The 13400-nt window shown below is 49.5% G+C and overlaps 1 protein-coding gene across 1 annotated transcript in view; it reads left to right on the top strand.

Moving 5' to 3' along the window:
- The window catches only part of CFAP77 (cilia and flagella associated protein 77), a 149718-nt gene that overhangs the window by 113137 nt on the left and 23181 nt on the right, over positions 1-13400 (top strand). The window contains exons 4-5 of the mRNA XM_055399826.2: positions 9272-9377; positions 13145-13246. Coding sequence (XP_055255801.1) covers positions 9272-9377; positions 13145-13246 — 208 coding nt within the window. The remainder of the gene's footprint in view (positions 1-9271; positions 9378-13144; positions 13247-13400) is intronic.

The raw sequence follows: 13400 nt of genomic DNA, 5'->3' as shown, positions 1-13400 counted from the left end.
CTGCCACCGACCTCCCTCCTGGGCGTTGAGGAGGTCAGTATCTCAGGAAGATGGTCTTTAAAGGTTTCTGCACATTTTTACAAAGTGCAGACTGTCCTGGCCTGGATGCACAGTGAACAATCCTGCCACAGTCCCTGCCACATGGGGCTCAGAGCTTAATAAGAAAGGCAGACACTGAATCCATCCGTTGATCACTGAAAATATTAAAAAAAAAAAAAAAACTTTCCCAAGTGCAAAGAGCAGCTGGGAAGGCAAAGTTGGCAATGCTAAGGGAGGTCTCAGGGAGGGACCTGGGGGTAGGGGTGGGCATCTCGTTGAGACCAGCACCTGAAGGATGGGATGGAGAGACTGGGGGAAGGTGGGGAGGCTCCTGGGGAACATGGGTACAGAGATGGCATCCCGGGGCCAGGGCCTGGAATACTGTGCCCAACGCCCCAAAGGGCAAAGAGAAGCCAGGTCAGGTGCTGAGGGAGACAGCATCAGACTCACGTAGTTGGAAAGGCCTCAGTTCCTGTGTGGAGGGGAGGGTCTGGGGTCCTGGCTGGAGTGTAGCCAGGCCCCTGGATTTGGCCTCTATCTGCAGTCAGCTACCTGGCAGCCCCGTGAGCCTGTTTGGAAGTGGGTTTGCATTCTCTTGGCTGAAGACAGTGTAGCCTGAGGGGTGTGGGTGTGGGTGTGGGTAGGGGTCCAGGCTAGGCTGCCGAGTGTGCTGTGTGACCCTGGGCCAGCCATTTGACCTCTTTGGGCTTCAGCCTCCCCAACCCCACCTTTCCCATCTCATTTAGTGAGGATAAATAATTGAGATCTTCTAAGTGAACCCCTTCCAGCTCCTCCAAAGAGAGCTGCAGTTCCTATGGCTGTAATTGTGACCATAGGGGCTCTCGGCCTGTGGCAAAAATCATTCATTTTGGGGTGGGAAAAACATCTTTTTTATTGTAAAGAACTACGTTTATTTTAAAACAAAAAAGACAACCCTGAACATGTTTTAAGGTAGCAGCAAAAGAAAAAAAAATAGTTGTGGCAGAAAATAAGAAAAATGGCTCCCAAAGGTGCATCCATCCTGGACTTCCCGGTGGTACAGTGGATAGGAGTCTGTCTGCCAATGCAGGAGACACTGGTTTGATCCCTAATCTGGGAAGATTCCACGTGCCACAGCGACTGAGCCCAGGTGATGCAAATACTGAAGCCCGTGCTTCTCAACAAGAGGCCAAAGCAACGAGAAGCTCTTGCCCCCAACGAAGAGTAGCCCCCGCTCACTGCAACTAGACAGCCCACGTGCAGCAACGAAGACCCAGAGCAGCCACAAAGAAATCAACTGGTTTTCTTAATGCTAAAAAAAACGTGCACCCTGCAAGGGCCAAGTACACAGGAAAACGCTGAAACTTCACTCCGAACAGGGGGCCCAGAAGGCCCGACCAGCCCCATCTGATTATGATGAAAGAGGCAAAAAGCAAACAGCCTGGCTAGTTCCGGTGTGACATTGGCAGAGCTGTGCATGGCGGAAAGGGGGAGGAACTTGCATCCTAACACCGATTCTGACCCAGATCCATCACCCTGTCGCTGACCTTGGCCCCTGCCGAGTCCCATGACCTCTCAGATGTGGGTTTCTTGTTTTGCTTTACTTGTTGCATAAGAGTCACATGGTGGCTCAGATGATAAAGCGTCTACCTACAATGCGGGAGACCCGGGTACCATCCCTGGGTTAGGAAGATCCCCTGGAGAAGGAAATGGCAACCCACTCCAGGACTCTGGCCTGGAAAGTCCCATGGATGGAGGAGCCTGGTAGGCTACAGTCCATGGGGTCACAAAGAGTCGGACACTACTGAGCGACTTCACTTTAACTTTGTAAGAGTCACAGAAAACCAGTAAGTTGACTGGAGGGGAGGAGCCCCTTGCCCCACCCACCATGTCTGCCCTGCTCCCCTAGCACCATCCTCTGCGGCCTCCCTTCCAGTCCTTCACCATCCTTCACACCTGCGTCAATGCACTTACACAAGTATGGCTCTTTCTCCCCAGCTTCTTCCTTTATACGTGACCTGCGTCTTGGAGACCTTCCTGAGTCATTACTTGTATGGCCACTTCATTCTTTCTAGCAGCTTCATAATATTTCCTGATAAATATGCACAAGTCGGAGGGGCAAGGGACTTCAGAACGTGAGTGCCCTCGCCTTGTTCACAGCTGCTCTGAGGGTCAGCTGCTATCCCAGCCCCTTTCCTGAGTGAAGTCTCAGGCCATCCGTGGCCTTTCTGCTCACTTGCAATTACAAAAGGCCAGCTCAGTGCACTGGTTAATACGTCCGGCCTAGTGTAATCCTCGCATCGCAACTTCCAGCTGCACTGGGAGAACAGTCTCTTTCCTCCCCGCCTTGGAGGCTCAGCGGGAAGGGGCAGGGGGTGAGCTGCCCTCTGGGATCCCTCCTTGGCTCCCCACTCCTCGTCTCCAGCGTGGGTTGAGGGTGTTACAGGAGGGCCTTCTGGTATTAGTACATTGCCCGATTTGATCTAGTAATACTTCACTTAGTCTTCGTTCTCTTTTGTTTCTAGTTTTCAAGCATAACTTTACTTCATTTCTTTAGGCTCTTTTTTTTTTAAGTTGGAGTGTAGCTGCTTCACGATGTTGCGTTAGTCTCTAGCTGATAGCAGAATGAATCAGCTATCCTCATACATAGATCCTGGCCTTCCTGGTGGTTCAGTGGTCAAGAATCCACTGGCAATGCAGGAGCTGCAGGAGACGCAGCTTCAATCCCAGAGTCGGGAAGAGCCCCTGGAGGATGGCTTGGCAACCCACTCCAGTGTTCTTGCCGGGAGAATCCCATGGACAGAGGAGCTGGTGTACTACAGTCCACAGGGTTGCAAAGAGTCAGACATGACTGAAGTGACATGGCATGCACATACATATACCCCCTCTTTCTTGGGTTTCCTTTCCATTTAGGTCACCACAGAGCTAAATGGGTTCCCTGTGCTACACAGTAGTTTAACTATTTTATACCTGCTGCTGCTGCTGCTGAGTCGCTTCAGTCGTGTCCGACTCTGTGTGGCCCCATAGACGGCAGCCCACCAGGCTCCCCGTCCCTGGGATTCTCCAGGCAAGAACACTGGAGTGGGTTGCCATTTCCTTCTCCAGTGGATGAAAGTGAAAAGTGAAAGTGAAGTTGCTCGATCGCGTCCGACTCTTAGGGACCCCATGGACTGCAGTCTACTAGGCTCCTCTGCCCATGGGATTTTCCAGGCAAGAGCACTGGAGTGGGCTGTCATCGCCTTCTCCAAATTTATATCTAGCAGTGTGTATGTCAGTCCCGGATCTAAATTCATCAAGCCTCAAGTAGTCTTTCATTTGCTCTTCTAAGTGATACTGACCAAGACATTTTCCTTCTCTTGATTTGGGATCATAGCATGATGTGGGAAGCTTTTTAATAAAAACTTCTGGAAAGCCCTGGAATACTGTTCTCAGCAAGGCTAGGAGGTCACACATGTGAACATACCTTGGTCTGGTACCCGTGGCTCTATTAACGTTTTATACACGCACTTCAGTCAGCTTTGATCTTCTATATTTTCCTGGATAAATCACCTATTTTGTCTTGGTTTCACATTATTAGCATAAAGTTATACCTAATACTCTCTTATAATTAAAAGAAACATTTTACCTTCACACAAGGGCAGCTCCATATTTCATGGGACCAGGAACTTATTCATATTTGGGGATTCTCTTTAAGAAAAAAAGTTCAAAATCCTGAATACAAATTTAGGCATAAAACTGAATACTTAATTAGAATGAGAAAAAGAATCAGAACAAATTAAAATTTTAAATAAGCTGACAAATATCATAAGCCACAAAATCCAGAAAAATAACACATTTTTAAAAAATTAATTTCCTGCCACACCCTGTATTCATTTTTCCCCTACATTTTTTGGCTCCAAACTCTTTGATCACCTCTTTGTATGACAGTAATATTGTAATATTTTTTCTATAAAGTTGGAAAGCTAGTTCATGCGTGCTTGATTGCATGCATGAAAGCTAGCATACTCGATTGCATTTTGAGAAAATATTTTACTTGGAAGTAATTATAAAGCCACAGGAAGTTGTAAAAATAGTACAGAGAGATCCTGTTTACTCTTCATCCTATTATCCCCTATGATAAAATCCTATGTAACTATAGTGCAATATCAAAACTAAAAACCTGGGACTTCCCTGATGGCCCAATGGTGAAGAATCCGCCTCTCGATGCTGGAGACACAGGTTCGATTCCTGGTCTGGGAACTGACAGCCCACATGCCACAAGGCAACTAAGCCCATGTGCCACAACTACTGAGCCCACGCAGCCCTGAGCCCATGTGCCAAAGCTGGAGAGCCCGTGCGCCACAGCTGGAGAGCCCGTGCGCCACAAGAGCTCCTGCGTGACGCGGTGAAGAGTCTAAGACCTGGCACAGCCACATTAATTACATTTGGAAAAACACTAAAAAAAAACCTAAAAAACTGACGTTGATACAATATACAGATTTCATTCAGATTTCACCAGTTTTACACGCGGTTTGTGTCTGTGTATTTGGTGTCCATGCATTTTATCACATGTGTAGATTTGTGTTACAAATCAAGATACAGAACTGTTCTGTCACCTCAGAGACACCCCTTCATGCACCTGGGTAATGACCCCTCTCCCCACCATTCCCTGATCCCTGGGACATTCCAGGAAAGTTGTGTACATGAAATCATACGGTATGTGACCCTGTGAAACTGGCCTTTTTCCACGATCATAACAGATTTGACATCATCCAGGCTGTTGCTGTATCAACCGTCCTTTCCTTTTTAACTATTGAATAACATTCCATGGTATGGATGGGCCACAGTTTATTCACCCACTGAAGGGGGTTTTGGTTGTTCCCAGTTTGGGGATATTACAGGTATTCCAGCTATGAACACTGGGGTATAGATGTCTATGTAGACTTAAGTTTCCATTTTTCAGGAATAAACGCCCAGGAGTACAATTGCCGGGCTCCTATGGTAAGTGTAGGTTTAGTTTTTCAAGGAACTAGCAAACCGTTTTCCAGAGCAACTGTGCCACGTTACACCCCCGCCCCCACAATGTGTAAGAGGCTTAGTTTTTCTGTGTCCTTGCCAGCATTGTCACGACGTGTTAGTTGCTCAGTTATGTCCAACTCTTCGCAACCCCATGCACTGAAGCCCACCAGGCTACTCTGTCCGTGGGATTTCCCAGGCAAGAATACTGGAGTGGGTAGCCATTCCTTTCTCCAGGGGATCTTCCTGACCCAGGGGTCAAACTCAGGTCTCCTGCAGTGCAGGCTGATTCTTTACCATCTGAGCTGCCAGGGAAGCGCCACTGTCGCTACATATTGCTTATTTAAGTTGCATTAATAGGCATGCAGTGACACGTCATCAGGCTCTTAATTTACATTTCCCCAGTGGGAAGGGTGTTACTATTTTTTCCTGTACTTATTTGCCCTCCATATACCCTCTTGTCTCTTCATGTTTTGTCCTTTTTCCAACACAGTCATTTGTTTTTGTTTTGTTTTATAGTTGAGCTTTGAGAGTTTTATGTATAGTCAAGATAGGAGTCCTTTGCCAGATACATGGTTGGCAAATATTTTCTCCTAGTAATGGTTTGTTTATCCTTTCATCTTCTCAAGAGGCTCTTTCAACGAGCAAACTTCTTAATTTAGAGGAAGTTCAATTTATCTTTTTTTTTTTTTTTGCTGGATCATGCTTTTGGTGTCAAGTCTAAGAACCCATCACCTAGCCTAGCCCTAGGTCCCAAAGAGCCTCTCCCATGTTTTCTTCAAAGAGTTCCACAGTTTCACATCTAACTCTATGCTCCATTTTGAGTTAATTCTTGTATAAAGCATGAGACCTGGGTCAAGAGGTTTTTGTTTGGTTTTGTCCATGGTGTCCAGTTGTTCCTCAGCCATTTGTTAGAAAGACTATCCTTCCTCCCCTGGATTGTAATTTCCATCAATTTACTCAATTTTATTACAACTCACATATAGCTTAATTTACACTACCCTGACTTATGAAAAGTATATTTCCTAAAATGTTCACCTAATTTTTCTTTCTCTGACTAATTCTCTCCTTCTTACCCCGTCCTTTTCAACAATGCATAATTATTGAGAGCAAACGATTCCCGCTGGCATTGGTATTTGATGGTCAAGAGCAGTTATAGACCAGTGACAAATGAATGAGAGGGCTTCTGCAGGGGAGGGCACCAGGCAAGGGCCGTTGGAAGATGGACCGGTCAGGGGCAAGCCCTCTGAGGAGGTGACCCAATAGCTGAGACCTGTAAGCAAAGGAGCTGCTGAGGGTCTGAGAGGAGTTTGGGGAGGGGAGGCTTTGCCAGCTGTGGCAAGAAATCTAGATTGAGTCTAAGAAATGGGAGGCTGCCAAGGGCATTTTAAGCAAGAGATGACGTGATACAGTTTATGTCCTGGGTTTTCGCCATGTCCGACAAGCCTCTCCCCCTTGTGATCCGATTGAATGAGCCAGAACAAAAATGGGCAAAACCTGCTGGACCTCCAATAGGCAGTCAGGACTGGGCTGTTGTAACTTACAAGGTCTGTCAGCTCTTCTGCTCCGAGCACCCCGCCCCTGCCTCTTTCCAGCAATAAGAACCACTGGCTGAAACAAGACACAAAGATGGTCAGCAAGGCTGTAGGAGGGTTGGGAGGGTGGGTTTCCGGTGCTGTGGGCAGTGGGGGCTGCTGGAAAGACAGCTTTTCTGTTGTGAATGGCCTCTTGGGGTAGATCTTGCGAGATTACGCATCTTGTGTCATTAGAAATCACGGCTATAAATTAGGCTGCTCAGAAGCATGGGGTGTGTAATAATTAAGTAATAAAAGTCACCACAGGGGTAAAGGAACCAGAAAACAAAGAGCCACTGTTTGTAGATACACTGCAGGCTGCTCTGGAAAGAGACCTCTGAGCTCGAGTGGCATTTCAAAGCCACAGAAGCGCCACTCAAAAGGAGGCCTAGGTCAGCCCGGTCCCAGAGAAGTCTGCCTGGAGGGTAGCAGAGCTGGGGGTGGGCATTTAGGGTCCAGTCTAGCTCTATGTCTGTTTCTGGGGCCACAAAATCCAACGCTTGGAGGGGCCCAGCAGGCAGTGGAGTGCAGTAGGGAAGGGAGGGGACTTGGGCTAAATGACACCTGATACTCAGCCCCAGCCAACTGTCACCACATAGGAAGGCAGGCCCGTGTGACCAGAGCATACACATCTTCAGGACCATCCGGGAAAGCTGGGGTTTTTAGTGTAAAATTTCCCAATTTTTAAGGGCCAACAACAATTTCAGTTCAGTTCAGTTCAGTCGCTCAGTTGTGTCCGACTCTTTGCGACCCCATAAATCGCAGCACACCAGGCCTCCCTGTCCAACACCAACTCCCGGAGCCCACCCAAACTCATGTCCATTGAGTCAGTGATGCCATCCAACCATCTCATCCTCTGTCGTCCCCTTCTCCTCCTGCCCTCAATCTTTCCCAGCATCAGGGTCTTCTCAAATGAGTCAGTTCTTTGCATCAGGTGGCCAAAGTATTGGAGTTTCAGCTTCAACATCAGTCCTTCCAATGAACACCCAGGACTAATCTCCTTTAGGATGGACTGGTTGGATCTCCTTGTAGTCCAACTCTCAAGAGTCTTCTCCAACACCACAGTTCAAAAGCATCAATTCTTTTGTGCTCAGCTTTCTTTATAGTCCAACTCTCACATCCATACATGACCACTGGAAAAACTGTAGCCTTGACTAGATGGACCTTTGTTGACAGAGTAATGTCTCTGCTTTTTAATATACTGTCTAGGTTGGTCATAACTTTCTTTCCGGGGAGTAAGTGTCTTTTAATTTCATGGCTGCAATTACCGTCTGTAATGATTTTGGAGCCCTCAAAATTTCTAAGACTTTGAATACCACCGTGCAGGCCACACAGTGTATTTGTATAAAACACAAAGCCAGTGAATTTCCCTGGAGGTTCAGTGGTTAAAACTCTGCACTTCCAATGCAGGGGGCACAGGTTTGATCTCCGGTCAGGGAATTAAGATCCCACATGCTGCAGAGCAACGAAGCCTGTGTGCCGCAACTACTGAGCCCACACGTCACAACTGGAGAACCCACGAGCTGCCTCAAAAGATCCCCACACGACGCAGTGAAGATCCCACGTGCTGCAACTAAGACCCAGCACAGCCAAATAAGCAAATAAAAATCATTGCTGGTCCCATGCCTGTCACTTTCAGTGACTGATCGCCTGGGTGAATTTTATGTTTTGCACATTTATCACAATAAGAACAAATTGAGCCTGTGGTTCAGCTGCCACAGCCCGAGCCATCCATTGTAAGGTTCCCCATCAGCCTTCTACCTAACCATCGCTTATTACCTAAATCCATTATTTCATTAGGAGTCACAAGGTAATGGTGCTCTTCCCCTCAATTCTGTCCTTCCTCCTGCATCTTATTAGCTTTGGTTCTTCTAGAAAGTACTTTCCCTCGTCACCTATTAGGTTGCCTGGAGAGAGCCTCACACACGGCCCTGCCCCCACTGTTCTGGGACCTGACCCCCTCATCTGCAGGATGAGTGATAATGTTAATAGTACCCATTTCACAGTGTTGTGAGGAGTGGGGTGTGCAAAATGCTGTACGCAGGGTAGGTGCTCCTTGGCTGGAGACCCCTGTCAATGAGAATCAGAGCCTAGGCTAAAGGCAATAAAGACAGATTGTATTCAGTCCTATTGCAAAGGGGAAAGTGACCTCAGGATAGAGCTGGGCTCAGTTCTTAATACAACACAAGTGGGAATTTCTACCCAAGGAGCAGAGTGGAAGGCAAGTTACTAAGAGGAGACTTCAAGGGTAGGTAGGGGATTCTCGCTAAACTGCCTTAACAGGACTCTTGGTAAAGGCAAGCCGAGGCAATGAGACATCAGGGGTGGGGGGACCGACTTATCAGGGTTCTCTGCTAAGGCTGATTTCATCCGGCCGAAGACAGGTCCCAAGGACAAGCCTGGTGGAAACGAGGGGTCTGAGGAGTCTGTCTTAAATCTGGTTGAGGAGAGAGTCTGTCACCATATCAGGCCCAGCACTTGACTGGTGGGCAGTAACCATTTGTTGAATGATTTACAGAAAGCACCCATTTCTTCCATGGCTGTAGAAAGCCAGAAAGAGGCTCTCACAGCCTTGGGGAGGACACTCTTCCCCACAGCCCTGAAGGTCAGGCAGGCAGCCTCCAGGGAGAGGGGCGTCTCTGGCCCTTCCCAGACCTCAAACCCGTCTGACTTCTTCCCCACAGGCCTTCCACCCCCTTCTTTGATCTGCTGCAGCATCGGTACCAGCAGCTGTGGGTGCAGGAACAGAAGGCCACCCAGAAAGCCATTAAACTGGAGAAAAAGCATAAGGTAAACACCGTGCTCACTGCAGGGTGAATGACTGCTGGGGTGGGAGGGGAGGGAAGGGGAAGGTTGGGGAGGGGAAAGGCTTTGAGGCTGCCCCTCCGTGCATGTTTGTTGCTGGTGGGCGAGGCTGGGTGTTGACTGGGCGATCAAGTTGCTCTTTGCTTTGTTGACAGGGTCTCTGTGATGATCAGGTTCAACTTTGGCTTAAGTCCCTAGAGAGGAAGACTTTGATTTCTGCCTAAGGCTCCTCCAGGCTGTTCTCAGGGGTGGGGAGAGTCAGAGGTCAGAGCAGAGCACTGTAATAATATATTTTAAATTAATTTGTTTATTCTATTTTTGGCTGCATGAGTCTCCAGCGCCACACGTGGGCGTTCTCTAGTTGCCGTGAGCCGGGGCTACTGTTTACTGTGGTGCCTGGGCTTCTCATTGCGGGGGGTTCTCTTGTGGCTGAGCAGACTCTAGGCATGCGGGCTTCAGTCGTTGCAGCACACAGCCTCACAGTTGTGGCATGCGGACTTAGCTGCTCCATGGCATGTAGAATCTTCCCAGATCAGGGGTGGAACCCACATCCCCTGCACCGGCAGGCGGATTTTTACCCACTGTGCCACTAGGGAAGTCTCTGTAATAATGTTTTAAAAGCAGTCCATGACTAGTTTATTCATTCATAGCTCAAGAAAGAGCTCACCATGGTAACGACCAGTTTCCAAGGGAGCATTACCATTACATGCTGCTACTTCATAGTGATTGCTCCAGGCCAGAGTCATGTTTTTAATTAGCAGCTACTTCACAACGACTCAGAGGGCCCCAGGTCCATGGAATCCGGAGCCTCCGAGGACACGTCTCCTGAATCTAGAGACAGACTCGCAGCCAGTGCTGCCCCTTTCTCAGCAAAGAACCGTGTTCAGTTCAGTTCAGTTCGGTCGCTCGGTCGTGTCCGACTCTTTGCGGCCCCATGGACTGCAGCGCACCAGGCTTCCCTGTCCGTCACCAACTCCTGGAGCTTGCTCAAACTCATGTCCATCCAGTCGGTGATGCCATCCAACCATCTCATCCTCTGCCGTCCCCTTCTCCTCCTGCCCGCAATCTTTCCCTGCATCAGGTCTTTTCCAAGGAGTCAGTTCTTCACATCAGGTGACCAAAGTATTGGCCTGTAGTCAGCCTTTATCAGAGACTCCACCCCAAGTACTGGTCGGGGACTGGTGCCAGCCCGGAGGGTGTGGCTTTGAGTGAATCCCCACTTTAGTTGTTGTTCCATCTCTCAGTCATGTCTGACTTTTCGAAACCCCGTGGACTGCAGCACACCAGGTTTCCTTGTCCTTTGCTATCTCCCAGAGTTTGCTGAAACTCGTGTCCATTGAGTCGATGATACCATCCAAACTGGGGTCTCAATAACTTCAATGGGCAAAAAGGGGGTCAGATTGAATGAGGGCCCTGTACATAGTTGGGGCTTCCCAGGACATAGAAGGGGGTTTCCCTGGTGGCTCAGAGGGTAAAGAATCCACCTGCAATGCAGGAGACCTGAGTTTGATCTCTGGGTCGGGAGGATCCCCTGGAGAAGGAAATGGCCACCCCCTCCAATATTCTTGCCTGGAGAATTCCATGGACAGAGGAGCCTGGCAGATTACAGTCCACGGGGTTGCAGAATCAGACACGACTGAGTGACTAACACTTTCACAGGACATAGTAGGCACTCGAAAAGCACTTGTCAAACCAACCACAGAGTTCTTCTGTTCCAAGATTCTCTATGGCTGTGATGCTTTCTATCAAAGGGCTATGAATACCCAGATCCTCAAACCACTGAGGGGCTGACACACAGTCTATTAGGGTTGATGAGATGGTTGATTTGCAAGGTCAGAGTGCTCCCATCTTAGGAGAAACTGGTCTCTTAGCAGCTCAGGATGTCCTGGGTTTTGGACGGTGATGAGCCCAAACGAAATTCTTGGAAACTAGCTTCCATTTAGTGAGCAATCTTCTAGGACCAGACGCTCTGCTCAAAGCTAACAAATCCCGTAAGAACCTGCTTACTAGGCGTCTGCACCCCATTTTCTGCAGTGGAAACTGAGGCTGATAAAGGTGATAAGACTCACTTTCAACCTCCTAATTCTGAAGCCCGGCTCATTAAGCCCTGGCGAGGCAGCCTCTCAGCTTTGGTTCGAGATGAACTTTCAAAACTGCTGTTCTAGGAAGCAGAGGGGAGAGTTGATCCAAAGGGCTCAGAAGTTATCCACAGACGCATTCAATAAAATTAATACAATTGATTAACAAAATAAGTCAATAAAAGGGATTCCCTGCCAGTCCAGTGGTTAGGGCTCCATGCTCCCAATGCAGGGGACCCTGGTTTGATCCCTAGTCAGGGAACTAAGATCCCACATGCTGCATGGCTTGGCCAAAAAATAAATCAATAAAATAAAGAGATGCTATCTTTAAAAAAAAAGTAAAATAAAAGGGATTCGATAGGGTGGTGGCATCTTTGGTTAAATTCAGGTCAGCTTTTGTTTGTTGGCTGCACTGTCTGACCTGTGTCGCTGTCTCATGCCCCTTTCAGCAGTGGCCCATGCTCTTTGGGTCACTTGAGTACCAGTGCAACATCCAGCTCATCCACTCCAGGTGGGGGGGCTCCACCTCTCTAGCTCTAGGTTTAGACAAGAGCCCCCTATTTACCTGCTAACTCCCCTAGGAGGTTTTGAGTTCTGACAAGGTCACAGGTGTGAGCTAAGGACTGACTGTGCATGGAGTTCCCCAGGGGCACACATTGAATCAGAGTCCCCCTCTGATCCTGCAGGTGGGGTCCGGGGACCTTGGGTGAGTCTGCTGGGGTGACTGTGACAACGTATGATAGGCTGGGTGGCTTAAACCACAGAAATCCTGGAGGCTGGAAGTCCAAGGTGGAGGTGGCAGTGTCGGTTGCCCCGGAGGCCTCTCTCCTCGGCCTGAAGACGGCTGCCTTCTTACCCCATCCTCACAGGGCCTTTCCTGTGTGGACACCCCTGGTGTCTCTTCCGCTTCGTATAAGGACATCTGTCCTGTTGGATTACAGCCCCATCCTCTGATGTCACTGAGCCTTAATCACCTCCTTAAAGGCCAGCTCCAAATACGGTCCCAACTGGGGGCTAGGGCTTCACATATGGATCTGGAGGGGACACAGTTCAGTCCACAGCAGACCCCGCGAGCTATGGGTCCCTAACCATAGGCTCGCAGCATCTGTTCGTGGGTACGGGGTGTGCAGCTAAGGAGGAGCTGGATCACCTCTGCGGCTCTGAAGTCCCACCCGCAGAGGCCTCGAGGCCTCTCCACTGAGGCCTCTAATCCCTCCTCTCAAAGGAGTCCTGCTTTCTTTTCCATAAGCAGACCATGCTGAGGTGAGGACCCGCTTCCCAGAAGTGCAACAGCCCCGTCAAATCATTCATTCGTTCAGACCTGGTGGCGTCCCTGGCAACCACCAGGGCCGTCTTAGCTAAGGAGGACACATCCCTGCCCTTGAGGCAGCTGCCTTCCAGAACCCAGAGAGTTCTAGGGCCGAACCAGAAACCAAAACAGCATGCTCTCAGCACCCCACGGTCCCCTCCCCGAGTCCACCTGGTCCCGACCCAAGGCCAGGGGTGCAGGTGCCCTGAAATCAGGCTGGGAGAAGGGCCGGAACCAGGGGAAAAGTGCCCCACAGGGCCGCCCCAGCAGGAATCCCAGCCCTGGGCCCTCCAGCCCCTTTGTCATGGCTCCGGCCTCTGCAGGAACCAGTCACCGCTGGGCCTCGGCCTTTCTCTGACCCGCAGGTGATCCTCGGGAAGCTCTACGAGACCCGGAGCAGTCAGCTGAGGAAGTACAAGCCGCCCGTGGGGCTGGACGCCCTCTGGCACATGCCTCACTTCCAGAAGGTCAGTCTCGCCTCCAACTGCCCCTGCCCGCACCCAGCGGGTGGCCCCGCTTCCTGTTCTTTACCTGTCCTCTAGACAGGGGCTTCTGTAGGCTTCTGCCCCTTGACTGGCACACAGTGACAACAGCAACAGCAATGATAGCAAGAGCTCACAC

This window comes from Moschus berezovskii, chromosome 11 (genome assembly GCF_049115385.1).
Source record: "Moschus berezovskii isolate FMDL1 chromosome 11, NW_MosBer_1.0, whole genome shotgun sequence".
In the NCBI taxonomy this organism is placed as follows: domain Eukaryota; kingdom Metazoa; phylum Chordata; class Mammalia; order Artiodactyla; family Moschidae; genus Moschus; species Moschus berezovskii.
Note: the sequence above shows the minus strand (reverse complement) of the source record. Positions and strands in the feature narration are given on the sequence as shown.